Source organism: Acanthaster planci, linkage group LG20 (genome assembly GCF_054643075.1).
Source record: "Acanthaster planci isolate LZ-2023a linkage group LG20, COTS_SCS, whole genome shotgun sequence".
NCBI lineage: Eukaryota > Metazoa > Echinodermata > Asteroidea > Valvatida > Acanthasteridae > Acanthaster > Acanthaster planci.
In genome coordinates this window covers 3,301,123-3,321,330 of record NC_141796.1, presented here as the reverse complement: position 1 = coordinate 3,321,330, position 20,208 = coordinate 3,301,123, and the positions used below count along the sequence as shown (strand labels likewise).

Sequence of the window (20,208 nt, the reverse complement as noted above, 5' to 3'; positions counted from 1 at the left end):
CCGCTGGTGTGCGTAGCTTAACATAGAAGTTGTCAAATGTTTCCCCTTGCTGTGAGCAGTTATTAAATTTGTACCGCTCGTAAGTTACATTTGTTTGACCAACACAATATTTCTCCCACAAATACAAGATCACTTTCAACGACTTCTTGTCATCTTCACTCTTAAATGGCAATCCATTATGTATATCCAAGGCTTCAGGGCCTATGGCTGTAATAAAGTGGGCAATTCTTACCCAGTCTGGGCTTTTATCAAGGTTAGTTATGACCTCATAGCTATCCCAGACGAGACGAAATTTCGCCCAATTTTTCTTCAGATTTCCTGTCAACTGCAAAGGCTTAGGGAGAGGAATGCGACTCATATGTGTGTGTTCGGATGGGTTTGGCATACTCCTAGCGTTGTGTCCCAGCATACAATAGATACAATGAACACCACAAACTTCGGACTTAAGTGCAACTGCTTAAAACAAACTCGAGTCTAGCTGTACTGAATACTGTGTTGCTACACAAAATTATAGAAGAATCTAATAATGGCTCTTAATACATGTACACACATGTAGCCAACACTTCTTACTACTATCCACTGTGGTCTGAATGCAAACACACACCGATTATGCCGATGCCGTCCATACAGTTCAGAGTCTGTTCAAATTCACAGTACATGTCATGACATGTCCACTCCGTTCATCGCGTACATGTACACACACACAGGCAACTGCGTGGTTCGACGGCGTCGCTGACGTGGCAAGTTCATCCGTTGGAATTTCACTAACGGAGAGCTCCAACTCGCATCAAAGAAAAATCCACAGCGTCTGACACCATGTTGTGGGTTGTAGTGTTGCAGCTTAACAAAGGGGCTTCAGCTTTAAGAGGCAATTCAAGGACACATGAGCTACTGCTTCATTCCATGCTCGTCCACACTCGGCATACGGTTAGCAACAACGTGACCTCCCCGGTACCAGGACAAACTTAGGTGGGTAAAATTGGATACCGCGTCATACTAGGCAAACTCTGAAATCACAGAACCGCATACTGAAAATCCAAAAGTTTTGTACGACCATGAAAAAGTTAAAAACTTTGGAGGGCCCGGTAAGTACAATATACATAATACATGTAATTGTTCAAATAAAAACAAGGAAATACATTACGAGAATGGAAAATGGCAGTGCGTATATTTAATTAAAAAACAAGGTACAACGGCAAGGAAACGTCCGTTTCAATATCACTTTCTGTTTGTTGAGAATGGTAGCATGTACATGTGACTGAGGGAAGTAAAGACCTACAGTTGTAAAGGGGCATTGGTAGCGAAATGGCGGCATTCTTCATTGCTACAATCACGTTGATTTTGCAGCATGCGACAAGTAAGTTTGGGGTTCATTTTTGCCTTTTTCGTGATTTGTTTGCTTTCCCAAGAAAAGGCAATTGTCAAAAGCTGAAAGTTAATGCAGGTATAATCATAGGAAGCATTGTTATGGTTCCTGTGTATGTTAGACGAAGGGTTTGCTACATTAAGAGTCAAACATATTAGTATCCGAGTAAAATATGCCCAGCGTGGTCATATTTAGGTCTGAATTTTATGTAAATAATCTATCTACACTATCTACTTAGTACAAACAAAGATTGAAAATATCATTTTACCATTAAATACTATGTTAATTTCTAACACTGGTGAATACGTTACCCACACCCCGGGAAGCATTCCATGCCTGCTTTATCCTTATGGTTATCAGTGGAAAATACTGAAGTAAGAAAAAAAGTTGAAGCACCTAAACCTGGGTCTCTAATTAAATGCAGGGTTTGTGGTAGCTTCAACTCTTCTCGAGATTCAAGTTGAGCCCGGACATGAAGTGGTAGCTAACCCTGGTGCCAACGTGACTTTGGCCTGCAAAGTGGTCGGTAAAGTGGACCAGCAGACGATTACACTAAAATGGCTTTTCCAGAACGACATCCAGGGTTTGTGTCATTTTTCAAGTGTAGATTTCATTGGAACTACAGCGGGACCCGATATTCCTGAGAAGCGGTGTAACCTGACTATCGGCCCCATGGACAAGTCATCTGAAGGAGAGTACAAATGTCAGTTCTTTGATGGAAAAGAACTGATCTCTCAAACCTTGAGTCTAATTATCGGTAAAATGCTTGCAATTTCGTTTCTTGCTTAGTTGTATACATGACGCCAAAGTGGATACATATAATTAACAGGACTGGCACAATTTGGGGAGATATTATTATAACAATATTCTAATTACTTGTAACCTTAACGCAAAATAGTTCGCAGCTGCTCGTTTCCACCCCAAAATTTCAACTTTAGTGTGCAATGTGTTATAGTTGTACTCATGATAAGGTATCTGTTTTATATTTCATTTTGTTTCTGTTTCTGTTGTAATTCACTCATTCTGCAATATTATGAAGTTGTTAATTACCAAGAAAGGAACTGTTAAGGGTTGTTTGCTTAAAGGTTTTGAGAATGTTCTCAAACGTCGAAAACTAAGCTAGAGCAAATCTGTTTCGTAAAGTGGCGTATACTGGTCTTAGGTCTGGGACCCGACAAAATGGAAATGCCCGAAATGAGTGTCCGCATTTTTATCCTTAAAAGAATGTGTTTACACCACCATGAAAGATAGCAGTACAGCTTTTAAAACGGTGTAGCTTTCAGTTCCTATGTTTCACCACGAAGTGACGTATAGGATAGAATTCCTAGAAAATTTGACAACGTCAACATGCCTAGATAGGGCAATTTCCCCTTCACCTGGATTCTGTACGGCAAATGTTATGCATTGGGCATTTTTTATACACTGTAAAAAGAACCGGCCCACCCTTTTCGATAAAAGACCACGACCATTTATATTTCACTCATACATTTTTTGTCTTCGACGCGTTTCAGATACTAACGAATGCGATGACACTTCGACTAATAATTGTGACGAGAACGCTCACTGTGTGGATACAGTCCAAGGTTTCGAGTGCACTTGCAAAGATGGCTATACTTTGGACAAGACAAGTGGAAATTGCAAAGGTCTGTGATTATTGGTTATTTTTTTTGCTCTTCCATTTGGCTATTTCCGGGGTGAAGTTGCGATGACCTTCTTGCAATGGTGTCCTCTCGTTCTCCAAAGCATAGCAGCAAACACAGGTACAGTGGGAAAAGCATTTTCCTTGAACATTAAGGCTCACTGCAAGAATCTGAACCAAAAATCAGAAAATCCATTCCTTTCCTCCAAAGGTAAAGCACAGTATAAACACGACTACTTACGAAAAAAAGTTCGTTGTTAATGTTATTATGATTCCATGTTTCTATGAGGAAATGAGTAGCCTGAGAAAATTCATCCAAATAAACAAAACAAACGGGAGAGGTGTTACTGTTCCTTCTTTTAAATGAGACATTCGGGACGATGTTGTATTTTAAGGCTATAGGCCTAACCATTGCTCTCACTCTCATTTCTGGTCGTTTTATGTAATAGAAAATAACAAGAAAAGAGACCCCGACACAAACGTAGCCGTTGTAGTGTCCTGCGTCTTTGCTGGATTGCTCCTCACAGTGGTAATTGCACTGGCTGTCTATACTGTGATGAGATCCAAGGGAAATCTTGGCCAGGCAAATTTGACCCTTAACTCTATACAGGATACGGCTGCTGTGGAGTCGACCGTAGCAATGGTGGGTCTTTTGAGAGACTACACAGAGTTTCAGATTAGTTTATTGAGCACAAAAGATGTTGATTGTCAAAAAATTGCCAAGAATTACCATCTGTTTCTTGCGTTTTTACCGCATTATTTTGTTTAGACAGAATTCGGGTTTAGCATTTCAGTTGTGGCAAGTGAATTGATAGTTTCGAAAGAGTTCACTTCGGCTATCAGAAAATAGCAGGAAACTAGGGCAATTCGTAATTTCCTTCAAGGCAGATCACCAGGATATACTATTGTATGGCCCACCTGTTAAGATCATATTAAATTTGAAATAATTTATAATCCCCTTGCATCTGCGTTTGAAAGAGGTTCCACTGCTAGCTCTTGGCATTTAAATAAGGAGTATTAATGTAGTGAAAATGCAGTCCTGTTGGACGTGAAGTGTCGTATGCTGATGATTTAACGTCGCGTCAAGAGCATTACAGTTTGAATACATGTCGTTGAGTTGCTCTTTCATCAACTCTCAGACAGGCGATTTTAAATTCTTCCAAAACTCTAATTCATGTTTTCTCCCAATAAAATTCACTGTTATAGCTTGTATCATCATATGAGGAACGGATCGCGCAGGCTTCAGTTGCATCTTACGAAAGTAAAATCAAGCAACGAGAGTCAGCTCCAAAAGGTACTTTGCTTCCGGGATGGGCCTTAAAGTGGGAGATTCTTTGGAGTGACCTGTTACTGGATAACGAGGTGCTAGGACGGGGAAACTTTGGTGAAGTCAGGTCAGGTGCAGTGAAGATTTCTGGCAGGGTGACCCGTGCGGCTATCAAGATGCTCAAAGGTAAGTGCTGAAACTAAAACAAAATAAACGACGACAGTCAGTAACTTTGTGGAAAACGCATCGGTAGTAAATGTGTGTTCTAGAAAACTAGAAATATCCAAATGTTGTCAACTGTGGGCTTTTCAGTGGCTTGGAGAAAAGAAAAAGAATAAAAGGAAGCAGCCTTTTTTACTCAAGCCTGCAGTATCTCCTCTGCGATGATGTAGGTATGGCAACTTGGATAACGTGTAAAGAGAGCTGGAGTGAAATTACAAATTTAAATTAAAACAGACTTAAGTTTCACGACTATTTTCCTCGTCTTTTAATTCATTTAATAAATGTTCAATTTTCGTCGACGTTTTGTTTACTTATCCATAGAGCAAGCATCAAGTGCTGAGAAAGACGATTTTCTGCATGAGTTCAAGACCATGTCCTCTATCGGCTACCACTCCAATATTGTCTGGCTACTGGGAGCTTGCCAACATCAAGGTGCATTTTTGTTTGTAATAATCTATCAATGACTTGGACCTGACCTGTATCTAAATAAAACCCACAACATAAAGGAGTAAAGGTCTCCGGCAGATGAGATCTTTTGAAACGTCAATCACGTATGACCCCTTTTACCAGTGAAATTATTAGACCGAATGAGAAAATTACTGATTTTTCACATTTAAACGTAAGAGTATGATATTATGTAAGTGCTTCTCATTCAATTAAATGTTTCAGAAACATTTTCCACCTAGGAGGAATTCTAGTTATAGAATTGGCGCCATTGTGACCACACAACGACCTCATAACATGAACGGGAAATAGGCATCTCGGTGAAACTTAGTATAATTGACCAGAATGAACCTGTGCTCACTTTAAAAGAATTCAACTTTTATCTGTAGAAATAACCATTGATTTTCATTGACATTCGTTTGCAATCGCGATAAAGGATTATGGCAGAATAAAGTAAAACTTCTGCCTTGTTTTGACAGCTTTGTTTCAACAAACAGACCATGATGGAGCGGGGAAACTTTTGAATTATGTATTTCACTTTAGCTTTTCTGAACTCTGGTTACTCTATGATAATATGTTACAAGGTGTGTTGTATGTTGCGTTGGAGTACCTTATGCATGGTGATCTACGTAGCTACCTACGGACGGCTCGCTCACAGTCAGACACAGATGAGGATGTCTTGTCTGCGGAACAGCTAGTCAAATTCGCTCTAGATATAGCCAAAGGAATGGAGCATCTTGCCAAAGCAAGAGTACGTACATATAGTGACTCCAATTACAAGGCTACGAAAGCATCACTAACCCCTTCTTTAAAACAAAAATCTAAATAAAAAAGAAGAAAAGAAAGAAAAATTAAATCAAAACAAAAAAATCCTACATAAAAGCCATGGAGTATCCTCCCAGGAAATTGCTGAAATTCTGAACATCTCATCTAACGACAAAATTCTACAACCGCTTCACTGCTCTAAGGGTTTCCGTTTTTGTTGTTTTTCTAGCCACCTATTATTCATAAGTTAATGTAAGGTCATGCAGTGTTAGTTTTGAGGTAGGCTTAAGGTGACATGCCTTGACTTGAATGCCAGGAGTCGTATCTCCATAACAAATCCCACTGTACAAGTTGCAATCACTACCAAACGGGTGCTCGTACTTTACCGTTCTGTTCCACAGGTGATTCACCGAGATTTGGCAGCCAGGAATATTCTGGTTGGAGAAGATTTGGTTGCTAAAGTTTCGGATTTTGGCTTATCCAGAGGGGAAGATGTCTACGTGCAGATGTCGTCGGTATTAATTTCAGTCAATATAAAACCAACTATTTATACCTTAATTTAACCCTTCGAGCTGTCAACCCTAACAAAAGTTGCTGTTCCCCCTGTTGTGAACTGTCCGTTTCATTACTCGAAATAATCTTGTTTCGCGGACACAGTGCCAGTCTAATAGCTTGAATCGAGGTTTCCTGATGGGAATACGTAAGACAAACTTAAGCACAGTGGCAAACTACATTTTGACTTATCACTAATTTACATAAAAGTTATTGACAGCCATAAAAGAAGCAGCAGGAATTGTCAAACAAATAAATTTTACATTGAGGCATCCTTGGATTGTCTCTGGTTGATTCCAAGATTAACTCTGGCTTTACAGGTTTAAAGTATAGGTGGGCCGAATGCCTCAGCCGTATTGGCTGCATACGTTTAAATTGACAAGAAAAACGAAAAAGCAGTATTTCCGCCGCAGACCAGTGGCCACAAGCAGGGTGCAAAAACTGGACTTAAAACCACAGGTCCATCATATAAAGTTGGTCATTTGGAAAGGGATGAGCAATTGTAACCGAATCTTTGTCACTTTTCATTTTGATAATTTTGTGCTCGTCTTGAGACGGAATAGAAAATTTTAATCTGCAAGGAATGTAACCCTGAAATGCACCAGTCCCATGGCTTAATAGATGCTGGATATGTGCATGTGCGGTGACCACGGTTACTTAATTTTAAGTTATGACATTATTTTGAATCTACACCGTTTTCTTTACTACAGAAACGGGTTCCTCTGCGCTGGTTGGCAATTGAGTCTGTAAGACACAATATATACACTACGCAAAGTGATGTGTAAGTTGTTTCGCTTTAACTGGGTCGAATAGGGTCAAGTCAATTTTGTACGTTTAACAACGAAAAAAAAATTCAGAGAGAGTCAACATAACATACGACCATTGGCTGTTACTGTTGGTAATTTATTGTCCTCGTTCTGCCGTTCAATGCTTGTAAATATAATATTCTAATGATTTCCATTTTTTTGAAATGATAGGTGGTCTTTTGGAATTCTCCTTTGGGAAATAGCAACAGTCGGTAAGTTTCTGTCACATCACGATTTCTGAAAACGAGAAGGGATGTATTACTAATAATATGTGGAGGGAAAATGAACCATCATAATTATATTCTGAGAAAAATTGCAAAATAGTTTTACATTTCAAAAAAGGGAAATACGTACAAAAATATTAAAAATGAATAAAGAGCCTGATGGCTAGAGTGGTCACATTTTCCATTTCGAACACTCTGTAAGTAAATAATCTTGCCAAGCTCTTCTTTACACATATTTTCCTTTTTAAAGGAGCGACCCCATATCCGACCATTAGTAGCGAATCTTTACCAGCAAAGCTGAAGAAAGGTTACCGCATGCCTAAGCCAAGCAACTGTGACGATCACAGGTAGACTCTTTGCTTTTTTAGGTTCTTAGGTTCCCCACAGGGTGTTACATTTTCTGCTTCACTGCTACCCGGGACAAGTCACTCTGGTCATTTACTCCAAACATTTAGCACAAGGTACAGGCAGGCAAATATGCGGCTAAGTACGCCAGTACTCAAATCCGAGGCTGCGTGCATGAGCGCAGGGTAATCTATCAAGTAGATTCACTAAGCACCAGAGCAAGTACTACACAAAGGACTACATCAAGTACCGAATGTAATGGCAAGTTGACAAGGTTTAATCTAAAAAATGAATAAACAAAATACTTCTTATCGATTGAGAAATTAATATAAATTAATTTCACAAAGTACAGGTACATGTTATGCACAATGAAATAAACATTGATTTCCTAAACGTGCTGATACAGCAGATCCAGACTAGCATTAAAACTATTGCTGCTATTCCCTGAATTGCCCCTCAAATACCATGTTGAATATGCCTACATGATCTTGCATGTGGAATTTACACAACACTGAACTACTACAATGGACCTTGATGTCTCTACAAAGTTTCACAAAAACTCTTAAAACGCTTACGACTCTGCCGGATTCTAGGTACGTTCCGTGACAACTACAGCCAAGGTACTGTACATTTACTGCTACAAAGCAGACCAATTACCCAAACTGGGTAGTTTTCTCCTAGTAGTTTATCTGGTCAATTCAACCTCTGCACACCCAGGAATGTATACATTGTACACAATACAGTACAGTGAGCGGTGGCAGTGTGCGTACATTCTAGAACACGTTTTTCACCTTTGACCTTTCAACTCTCGGATACATTACATTCCAGCTCGTTAAATGTACAAAAGAACATTTACAAAATTATACAATGTGAATAATATCCAAGAAAGTTGCTGAATTTAACACCAATCTAACACTTGAAATTACTGGTTAATCATAACGTGACTGAAGTTAAGAATGTGAAAAGGTATGTTACAATGAACCTTAACCTGGAAGTTACACATTTAGTTATTTGCACGTTCCAAGAGACTTAACTTGGTGACAGGTCTGTTGTAGGTGCCTGAGGCTGTTTGGATTTCAACACCTGGTTATCCTGGCCAAAGGCTACTGGTTCCTTGGTGTTTGGTCATCTAGTACCAGCACTAGGTCGCCCAGTCCGAGATTCGGCTGCTCATCCACCCATCGCTGTCTGCGCTGCAGGTTAGGGAGATATTCTGATATCCATGCCCTCCAGAACCTCTCTGCGAGCAGTTAAACATATTTCCAGCGCCTTCTGAAGCGTTCAGACTCATTCAACCCCCTGACGGGCACTGGGTGTCCTGGTCGAAAGTTCAACAAATGACTTGGTGTTAAGGCCCCAAGCTCATTTGGATCAACGGAAACAGGAGTTATGGACCTGTCATTCACAATAGACTCAACTTCACAGAAGAGCATACTGAGCCTCTCATCGTCAAGAACCGTACCCTGGAGAAGCGATGCCAACACCCTCCTCATCGTTAAGATTTGACGCTCCCATGACCCACCCATGTTGGACGCAGTGAACGGATTGAAATGCCAATCTATCTGCTTGTAAAGAAGAACTCCGTTGACCTTGCCATCTTTGCGCAATCTCAGGATGGCATTACCAATCTCCTTCTCACCTCTGATAAAGTTTGTGCCATTGTCAGAGTAGAGGCTTTCGGGCATGCTCTGCTTAGCAGCAAACTTCAAGAAAAGAATCAGCTTCCATCGAATGCAACATTTCCAGATTATTCGCCCTTTCGCCATGCAGGTAAACAGGCAGCTATACCTCTTCTCCCTGCTCCGCCCACGCATGACAAGGAATGGGCCAAAACATTCTAGTCCAACGGAGGAGAAAGGATGGTTGCCAGGGGGTTACCTTTCCTTCTGGAAGGTCAGCCATCTGCCGGAGCTCTGGCCACCCATGCAACCTTCTGCACAACAGACATCCTTTGAGCACTCGACTTGAAAAAGGACGTGGTTGAGGAATCCAGTACTTCTTCCTCAGAAGAAATAGAACATGTTCCTTTCCACCATGACCAGGTAATGACTCATACACCTGCCTCACTACAAGAGATGGTTCTTTCATAGAACAGCTGGGAATTTCTGGTACTCTTCGATGGGTGAATGCCGTAGTCTGCCGCCAAGTCTCAGCACTCCACTACCATCAAGGTAAGGTCGCAGACTGTAAACCGGACTCTGTTTTCTAACTGTTTGACATCCCTGCAGATCCCGGATCTCCTGATGAAAGCTTCTCCTCTGGACGAACTTTACAAGAGCCTGCTGAAATCCTCAACTGTCAGCCTCGACGGCTCGTTTGGCCTGAAATCGCCAAGCCACCTCATAAAGCGAAAATCCATGCTACAGCTTTACGGAGTGGTAAACAGCAGGGGTATCTGTTGATGAACCTATCAAAAACATCAACCTTTTCATGAGCCCTCACAACCCGTGGGACTATTTCCCTCTTTACTTCTCGATCACTATCAAGGAGATTCAACCTCTCTGGCATAGCCGGCACTGACAGCTTGATTTCATCTTCTTCTGAGCTGACAGATTTCAAGAAGTTGTCCACATAAAACTTCTTCCTCACGGTATCCACAACAGCAGGATTAAACCTTTCGTCAAAGTCATCTGCAGCTCGCAACAAGGCATAGTTAGCACAGCTCGGACTCCATACACCGCCAAAAAACAATACTCTCATCCAGAAGACTCCTGCATGCTCCCTCATGTCGCCATTGTGCCAACAAACAAACCTCAGGACATCTCTGTGTTCCCGTGCCACCCCTACCTGATGGAACATCTGTTCTATAAGGCGACTTGACCTTCACGAAAGCGTAGCAGGATACCAATCAGCTTATTTGTCTAGTCTGGCCCCTGTAGCACAACGTCATTAAGATATCTGCCCAGACATTTCGCCGCACAATCAAATACCACTAGCAGCTTTTCGCGTTTGTTTTGCTTGAAAACGTCATGGTTAGGAAGATACCAGGTCTTTCCAGAAGAGCCATCGAATTCACTCTCTGCAACTTCAAGAGATGAACAGGTTTTTCATCCCTACAGAGTACCCGTCAGGCAGATTGCGATCCTTACTGAAGTGCTTTCCAAGAAGTGCAAGCCTCTTCTCTGCTAAGCCCCTATTGTCAAGCAAATGAGGGCCATCTTTCTTTAATGGTATGGCGAGTGATAATGGCCACGAACAATCTGCACCGAATCTTCCCAGATCTCCATGGCCTTCTTGCCGTTGATGGAAAGTGAAGGAGAATCACAAGACAGGGTGTCACCTATATCCATCTTCCATAAATGTTCCACTTGGACATCAAGACTCTCTTGCACAAAGTGTGACCTCACCCTCGAAGGCATCCCACTGCTCAGCGAACCATTAATTGTCAAATCAAGTACCTCAAAGCATAACGTTCTCCTCCACCGGACCTCACCTCAAGAGGAGCAAGTAAATGCAGTGTATCCTCGCCAGAATACACATACGTGCGAACTATGCGTTTTGGTATGCAGACACAAGTGTATTTTACAGTTTATTTTATGTACGCATTTTCCCTTGCGTGCAAAGGTGCCCTGCTAAATGCACAGCGTGCATCAAAACACGCAAGTTTGTACACATGTACGCAACGATGCAAAAGATCGTTGTAACTGTATACTTTTTACCACTTTTATAAGCTTTTGTGACTGCTATTGTTGGACACAAAAAATTGACACTTTTATTTTAAGAAAAAAGTACCTGTCCATTGGGCAATTTGTCCTCATATTTGTACTTGCCTGAACCATGGTCCCATGCACTGATCGGAAAAACGCCAATGTCGAGGCCCGCCATGGACAATGTTTTCCTCCGGCCATTATTCTCTGGTTGTCTAATGCACTTTAACAGCTGTACATCATAAATACGAATGGATTCCAGGCATTTTGTACTCTTTAAGAGGGTTTGTAGCTTGTGAAAATGATGACAAAAATGGATCTCGTTTCTGCACGAATTCTAGCTCAGATGATTGTTTCTTGGTAATACCTCTGTTCCACATGGGAGCTGCGTATTTCAAAATAGGCAGGTAGAGCAGGTGGTGGATTTTGCACCAGGCAAAACTCCATGGTCTGACATTTCTTTGGATTCAGGTTTAGTTTGTCAGCAACGAGGCCAATCACAGAGGTCTTCGAAGGCTTCCTGCACAGGGGATAGCTGTCCGTGTTGTCGGGCACCGTACAGTGTGAGATATCGTCCACATACTTGACACATGGCAGGGGAATGGCGTCGAATAAGGTTCTTGCAGGCATCATGTATCATGACTACAGGAAGCTCACCTGACCAAGCTTTGTTCCTTGGGTGTTAATTGCATTCAGTGTGTACTGGACTCGTCTGTTGCTAAGGAAATCGGGACCAATTGTACAACACACTGGCGAACATTCATTGAGAGAAGCGTCTTTAGTGCGAGCGTATGGTTAAAGTGACGGAATGCTTTGGCCAAGCCGATCAGGACAATGGTTGATGACGACTTCGGTTTTTGTCGGAGTTGATGTATATTTTGTGGAAAAGACTGACTAGGCAATGGGATGTCGACATACCTCGCCTATTGCCAAATTGATGTATGTCGAAGGATGGTTCCATATCAGCTAGGGTCCATTTGGCAATGAAACCTTCAGCGACCTTTACGAAATGGTCAGTTAAGCAGATGGGTCGGATGTTTTCAATTGTGGTTGGGGACAATTTTGACATAATGACTGTAGTAAGGGGCAAACTCAGTCCATTTATTAAGCGAATTCTTTGATGAGACAAGCCGGTACATCATCTAGTTTACTATAGATTGCGAGTGGTTGGTAGCTTTCAACTCACGACACAACTCCCATGGTTTTAACAGGGTGGTGGGGTGCTTAGATGGCAGGTATGCAGGCAGGTGATGTCATAGAGAATGGACCAGGACGGTAGATTCCTGCAAAGAATGGGTGAGGAGTGACGTCACAGAAATAGTTCAAGACGGTGTAACGGCGACAAAACAGCACAGAAGGACGCAAATCGGTCACTGGTGCGATTTGTGTAGGCTGGGCTTTGCCTGATGTCATATTGCGAATACATCGGTGTCAGCCAGCAAGATCGCTTTTTTCAGGTTTTGTTTGCGATTTAAATAGATGGATCGTTAAGCACCACTTACTGCACAAGATATCCTGTTCTTGTAGTGCGCAAGAACAGCCGCATTTTCACTGCGAAAGGCTTTTTGTCTGAAGAATACCATCATTTTGAGGAGTGGAGTCATCCAGCTTATATCCGCAGGATGCATCTTTACTCGCTGAATGGCTGTGTACAGTGTACTGTAAAATTGGGTGCTTTGTTGAGACACACTGTACATTCAATGTAGATCGAAGTAAGAGCTCAGTCTTAATTACCACTTCTTCCTTCTATTTGCTATTACTAGTTATGACCTGATGCGCAAGTGCTGGGACGAGGATCCTGAGAAAAGACCAACCTTCACTAACCTGGTTGCTACCCTCAGTGAAATGGCGACGAATACGGATGAAAATGTGAGTTTATTTAAATAAAAAATGCCCTTGTGAATGACCCATTTAATCCAAAATGACCTATTTATCTATGTTTCCTTTGTACATCCTAAATGAATGCATTTTGATCAGAATGTACCATTTTCTGGGGCGTATGCCAGTATCCAGACTCCAGCAATTACCCGGTAACTGACTATAGTGACACAACTGTTGGCTAGTCATAACGGTTCAACTATCGGGCTTCAGGTGTACGGTTCTCTTGAACAGGGAGTCCATCATTTTTACAAGTGTCTCCGCTTTCCAGTCTTTCAATGAATGAGTTTATTCAGATTCAAATGTTGTTTCGTTCTTTCAAACTTGTTTGCAGTCTTGGAAATGGTTTGATCAACACTTGATTGAATCAACTGGTTAAGAATTTAAAACATTGTTTTATTGAAATTCGTTTCCCTGGCATGTGCTTCTTGATTCGCGTCTGCAAATCTAAAAGTGGATTTTTTCAAGGAAAGAACAGACAAACATTACGAATGAAATATTCACGAGGGAAAGTATTCTTTGTTTCTACAAAATATTAACTTTTTTATGTTGAAAAGATAAGAACAAGTGTAGTCTCATGAAATAGATTTTTAAAAAACTACTAACGATGTGCGTGAAATTACAAGAAAAGTATCGGTATCCTGCCTTGATTTCTGATGCTTGTATATTTAAAACAGAATCACATTAAAAGATACATTTCAAGTCACTTTACTGCTTTGTATTTCAGAGCTAGTTCAACTCTTATTGCTGTTGAAAAATTAAAAAAAAATTACATAAAAATCCAAATTTCTAATTTGCAGCACCAAAAAGGGTTAGGCAACATTCAAATGGGTCATCACACCATGGTCAAAACGTGTAGGGGTGTTACGTGACAACACAATGCTTGATTCACGTTCTTGAGTGAACCCAACAGATCCCTTTCTAAGAAAGGGATATAATTGTTCATAAATTATATTTTCGGTTTCCAGATGTAAATTAACACTTTTACATTTTTTTCCAGTCGTATCTGGTGATGAAGAGTATCAAGTACGTCAATCTTGACGCGATTTGTCCCGAATTCGATGACAAGTGATCCCTCAGTAAGGCCATATCATCATACCGGACAAAATACTTCGGTACAGAGTCTTTTGTGTCCAAACATTTATACTGATGATTTGCACACCACCCTTAAACTGCTGCTGCTATACTCACTCAGAGTACGTAGTATTGTCTATCTTCTTTGTCGTTACATTTTGTTTTAATCTAAACTTATTTTAAGCTATAATACAGAATGTACCCATTCAATGTTTTAATATTGAATCAATTTGTAACGCAGTCACTGAAAATGATGTCTGGGAAATAACATGTTTTAGTGTAAAAAATGTCTCATCCCTAACATTACTTTTACATTTGCAATTTTATTTCGCCAAATCGCCCACCAAAGAAACAACAGCGACGTTCAGCGGAAACTTTTATTACTTCATCAAAACTCTGTTTTGCGGAATTGGCAATGGGGGCAGTTTTCTTATACATAAGCATTAATAAACAAATCACTGTCATTACAATAGATGAAAACCTAACCTAGAATTGCAACAGATTGCAAAATAATGTAACATAAAGCTCAGTGTACAACATGCCGCAGACGGAGTATTTGAAAAAAAAGTTTACATACTTGTATAGTTTTCGGTCCCCCCCAATATTTGTTGTCCGTTGTGTCCTCATGCAACTCTAAGAGAGAGCCTAAAAATAATTATGTAATGGAGGATGTTTTCAGTATAACGGAAAAAGCAAGAAGCACAATGAAACTCAGGATTGGTTTTAAATGAGAAGTTTGGTTTATTTAAAATGAAGAAAGGGGTTTCTTTCCACATGTTCCAGTTAGAATTTGCCTGCGTTGGAGGAGCATGAATCCAGTTAGGTAATTTACCTGTATAAATATAAATACTAGAGTAGTTACCTTAGTTTAAAAAGAACTCCAGAACTATGACTTGGCTTTTAGCGACTGAGAAGTATGAAACCGAGTAAAAACAGTTCACAAAGAAATGGCTATAAAACTCTTGCAAAATAGTATCATGCATGGTCTTAATTAGAATTGAACTTCTAGGAGGATGTCTCAGCCATCGCAGACCATTTAATATTAGCCAATCCTGTAGTGTCCAGCATTTACTCTGTGGTAGAACCCTAGTTTATTAAATTCTACCTCAAATTCAAAACGTGAACATTATTAATTTTTATTTATCGAACCGAATCTTAACTGATCAAAACTTGCATGTAAAGCACACTATGGAGCTGGCAATCTAGGACCAGCAGATAGTTGAAGCTAGGGGTAGATAAATGTTTTTTTTTTACTATCACATTAGAGTCAAGGACCCTCCCATTACTTGCTAAGATTATAGGCCTACTCATTGTTTCAAAATCTTCCACTGAATGATGAGAAAATTGACGTCTGCGCGGCTTTATATGCTGGAGCTAGATGCTCTTCTTATCGAGCAAGACGTGGAGATGTCTTCTCACAGAAATGTCTCTGTAGTTATTTTACTTAATCTCAAATATAACGTAAATAATAAAGCTTATGGGTAATTCTGTATAAGATAAAGGCCACATTTAATCAGAGTTTTAGAACTTTTATAAAAATCTTTGCTTTCCATTTTAGTGAGCATAAATTATAGCAACAACGCTAAATAGACTATGATACCAAGTATCTTTGGTATATATCCAGTAAGAAATGAGACCGAAGGGTACCCCCCAACATGTCCAGTCGCTATACACACTCTAGACTATTGTTACCTAACACATCCCCCCCGTCTGTAAAGAATTCCTAAGATTCCAGGGAAGCAATGACCAACACAAAGCACGGGGGCTCTCTCCGTCTCATATTTTGCTTCATATGTTTTTGTGGTCAGTGTAAATTTAGAATTACTTGTAGGACTCCCGTGCCCTTTTGTAGGCGTGAGATGATGGTCGACACTTCCGGCTCGGTGTGCGCTTTGACATATGTGCACTTAAACTTCATTTGGAGATTAGGGCACTTAGTAACCTAAAATGCTTCCAGCGTCTACAGTTCTTGTGTTTTGTTTGTAACAGTTCTGTTTTCTTTCTCCGTTTCAAGCAATGCAACCCGGACGGGCTAGGCCGCCCCTGGTGTTTGGGTGGTAGGTCCATTCGTGTTAGGTGATGAGGCCCCAAGAACAAGTGAGTCAGACACCAGATGGACAATCCAATCTTTTTTTAATTGTTAATTCAGTTGTCTCATCTCAGCTCTTGAATCTTTTCAGATCAAAATAAACCCTATTTGCAAAATAATTACATAACTCCAATGAAAGAAATATTGTTCACACATATTGTACATACTATCACAATAGTTAACTATTGTTTAATTATTGCTCATAAAGTCATAAAAATGGTCGGACAAAACATGTAATCGAATTACAATATTTGCACTTTGGTAAATTACCCCGGTGTCATGGATATGGTATACAGTAGCCGACAGTGACAGCAATTAACGATCTAGCTCTACAGTCATCAGGCTTGCAGGCTCAGTCCTACAGCTATTTCTCCTGAGCTGCGGCCAAAACATAACTTGGTACATGTACATACAACTATGAAAGACAAACTAATATCTATCACTATCATATGTTGTGGAACGGCTTGAGTTTGAGCAATAGCACAGGAATGTACGCTGCGTATTTAAAAATGTACAAAAGCCTACTTCAATATTTATACACGTTCGTAGCGCCCCGCCAACGCAAAGCATTACAGCCCCACGTACGCGCAGTGCTATAATGCACACCGTGTACGTCACCAACCACAGTACGTACAGCGTTAATGCAATGTGACATGTACACGTACTGTTATCGTTTATAGCCCAACTACTCCTGTGAATGATTCTCACAAATTATGATGAAGAAAACATTCCCAAATGAATTAAAATGCCATTAGCCCCAAGTATAATACTAACTAATATGCTCTTTGGCGATCAGTGGTCACATGATATAAGTCCAGTGAGGGTAAATAACCTGGAAAAGGTACTGAAAGCAAAGAATTCGGGGACAACTTTCTTACCTGGGCGTTGCTCAGTTCGCAGCGGCAATAAAGACCGAGCTCCAGAAAGTTCGAGAACGCCCAACGCCATAGGCGTAGCCACAAATCCGTGGCTAAACATATTACTCCGCCATTCATAAAAACGCTCAGTGTAGCTACCCTCAACCATTGCATACACTGGAATCAGCATTGATTATCAACGAAACAGTATTTAAAAAATTACTAATTTACGGACAAGGATAATAAAGGAGTATAACCCAACTAAAGTAATGAAATGTGGACTCTGAGAGACTATTTGTTGTAAGTGGATGTTGAGGCTTTTTCCGCGCAAGGCACGATGTGGCCTGCGGGCTGCATAATTAATTAGCTCCCACCATCAAGGCGCTGACGTAACCAGAGCTAGAAAATTACATATATATTTATAATTTTCGACTGATGAAAGTTAAAATGTAACTTTCAAGTCCGGTAGCTTCTGTTTGGCACTTGGGGAATGTAAGGAGGTATTAAACATAGTCTACCTCTCATCTGAATGTGGAAGTTCACACCACAAAGTAAGATTTCATTTGTTTTCTTTTGTGCCGAGAACAAGCTTTGTTGAAATGTAATATTTCATTGTTCCAACGAGCAGTCCAAAACCACATTTCACCGTAAAGGTACATTTGGGCTGGGGACGGGGAAAGGGGCAGGATGACACAAAACCTTTAAAAGCGGGGGTTGGCACTATATAGAGATCGATGTTCGTTACTAAATGTAATATGTACTCAGAATGCCATACTTATGCTTTTAAAAATGTTGTCCAAGTTATTCCATGCATTTTAGTCGTTGAAAGTCTGAACAATTCCTTACAATCGACTTCATTTTTTTACTCCCACAAAAGGCAGGGGAGAGTCGCACACCCACTCCCATCCTCAAAATATGGGAAGCTACATGCCCCCACCCCAAGGTTTACGCCCATGAATTTAAAGGTTGCCCTAGCCCTCTTCGGAGATTGTACAATTGAAACTTCAAGAAAATGAATGGTTATGGACACCCGATTTCATGGGAGAGGGTCTTGAACTAAATTTATAAGTAAAGCGGGAACTTGGGCATTTGAGACAAAGGACATGTTCAGCACGGTACAGTCTACGTCTACAACCAAAATAATAGGCTGCATACAGTTTATGGCAGATGCCACAGTGTGCTCACATTACGGACACTGCAACAGAAGGACTGGATGCAGGCCAGAAAAAATGATTGTAACAACACCCAATCAATACTATTCACAATATTTGATACGAATTTATTTACAAAATTTCTCGATTCTATGATACAAAATATACACCTCCGTATTTACAATCAGATGTCTCCCAAGTGAGTGTAGCTACAACTCAGAATTAAATTACATTAATCAAATGAATGTCTATTTACCCCCGCATGAAAATCAGTATTTGCAATTCAAGTATGTACAGTTAAGTATAGGTATGAGTGAATTAAAATTTTGAATTCACAGTCAATTCACGAACTAGTGCATCAAAGAGATACACTTGATAGTTTACAATTTCTGTAATATAATGCTGTAAATCTTTAGCTCTGAATAAAATAAAAGAATTAGCAATCAAAGTTCCTCCCAGGAAAATAAGTATTCACAAGGAAACTTCTAAACAAATATCAGTATAAACTCCAGTGAAAACAAGGTGGATTAAAAGTATGTCACAAGCTGGAATAACCTGACAGGTTTAAGGCATGTACATGTAATAGCAGATCTTTCAGTCAAAATTCGCAAGTGTTGTCACTACATGTACGTCTGCTCTTAAATTTAAAATATCTGACATACAGTTCGACGTAATATCAAGTTCGTCTCTCCTTGATTATAAGAATCTGCCCTTGCTAGCTTGCTTATCGTCTCTGATACATCTGCGGGACCACTTCCGCAAGTTAGATGTGAACCCTCACTGCAGTGTGCTGTGACCAAGGTTACATCGGAATTCAAAAACCAGCCATCGAGCGTGAGGAGAAATGGAACTCAATCAGTCTTTGAGCCAAGCTCAGATCTTCAAGGCCATCTAATTGAAGCAATAATTCACCAAAATGCCAAACAGTATAGTACAATAACAAAAATTTGTATCTCAATCTCGAACAGTCATTTCAAAGAAAACTTGTCAGAACTCAAACAACTATGATCAGTAATTTAGCATCAAGTTGATTTCGAACACATCTTTAACAAATTAGTTGATGCTGTTAAAGTTCACAATATCACTCCATCCAGTTTCTTGAGAGTCACAACCAAAAGCACTGATATATGACAAAATAACTTGAATTTAAACTTACGGTTTTCTTCAGTTTTCTAATCTTGGAATGTCAATCAGCCGCTACGATGATCCTGACAATCAATTTCGCCTCATAAGCAGCCTGACAAATCTGCTACTGGCTTTGGCAAATGGCGCAACCAAAGTACAAAACTCGCACGGCACTGGGATAGGGACTATCAACTCAGCCCACACACCTCATCATCATGATGCATCTCTCAGGTCTCTACTGCCTATCACTGTTCATCACATTTATACCCAGTTGTGCTCTGTTCACATTCAAATCGCCCACAGAACTCCAGCCTTATTTTCTTTATCCACACAACCTGTGACAAGTCTTCACAAAAGAAAGCTCCACTGCAATACAAAAGGACAAGGTAGTGCATCCAAATTCTTAAGTACAGAAAGCCATGGCCCTGGTCATTGATGTGTAACCTGAAGAAGTAAAGTGTTGAATTAAACATGAAGGGAAAGTCTAGTGAATAATACATGCAAAAGTTTAGTTCAGATTAATTGGGCACAGGAGCTGACACTGAAATAGAAAATATCTGACATTAATTGACCTGATAGAAAAATAGGAATGAAATATGGAATCAATTAATGGAGCATTCTGACAGCAGACTTTTGGGATGAAATTAGGTTAATATATTCAGCCAATGGTTATTTTGGACTTGCATCAAAATACTCAATTTAGAAATATGCATGCAAATACAATTACACAAATTGTATATCATGAATCAAAGTTTCC

At 40.2% G+C, this 20,208-nt stretch overlaps 2 protein-coding genes across 3 annotated transcripts in view; both read left to right on the top strand.

Moving 5' to 3' along the window:
* LOC110975524 (lactadherin-like) overlaps window positions 1-20,208 on the top strand; it is a 74,152-nt gene that overhangs the window by 36,681 nt on the left and 17,263 nt on the right. The window lies entirely within an intron of this gene.
* LOC110975556 (tyrosine-protein kinase receptor Tie-1-like) lies at window positions 991-15,418 on the top strand. Of its 2 annotated transcripts, XM_022228134.2 has the most exons (13): window positions 991-1,357; window positions 1,791-2,123; window positions 2,878-3,009; window positions 3,455-3,648; window positions 4,212-4,458; window positions 4,816-4,926; window positions 5,523-5,689; window positions 6,105-6,218; window positions 6,966-7,036; window positions 7,233-7,273; window positions 7,536-7,632; window positions 13,041-13,146; window positions 14,156-15,418. In XM_022228134.2, the coding sequence occupies exons 1-13, from the start codon at window positions 1,306-1,308 to the stop codon at window positions 14,225-14,227; spliced, it is 1,737 nt and encodes a 578-aa protein (XP_022083826.2). In that variant the 5' UTR covers window positions 991-1,305; the 3' UTR covers window positions 14,228-15,418. The 2 variants fall into 2 exon arrangements, 1 of the variants encoding a protein (XP_022083826.2); XR_015423544.1 differs by lacking the exon at window positions 7,536-7,632 and having other exon boundaries at window positions 14,156-14,196.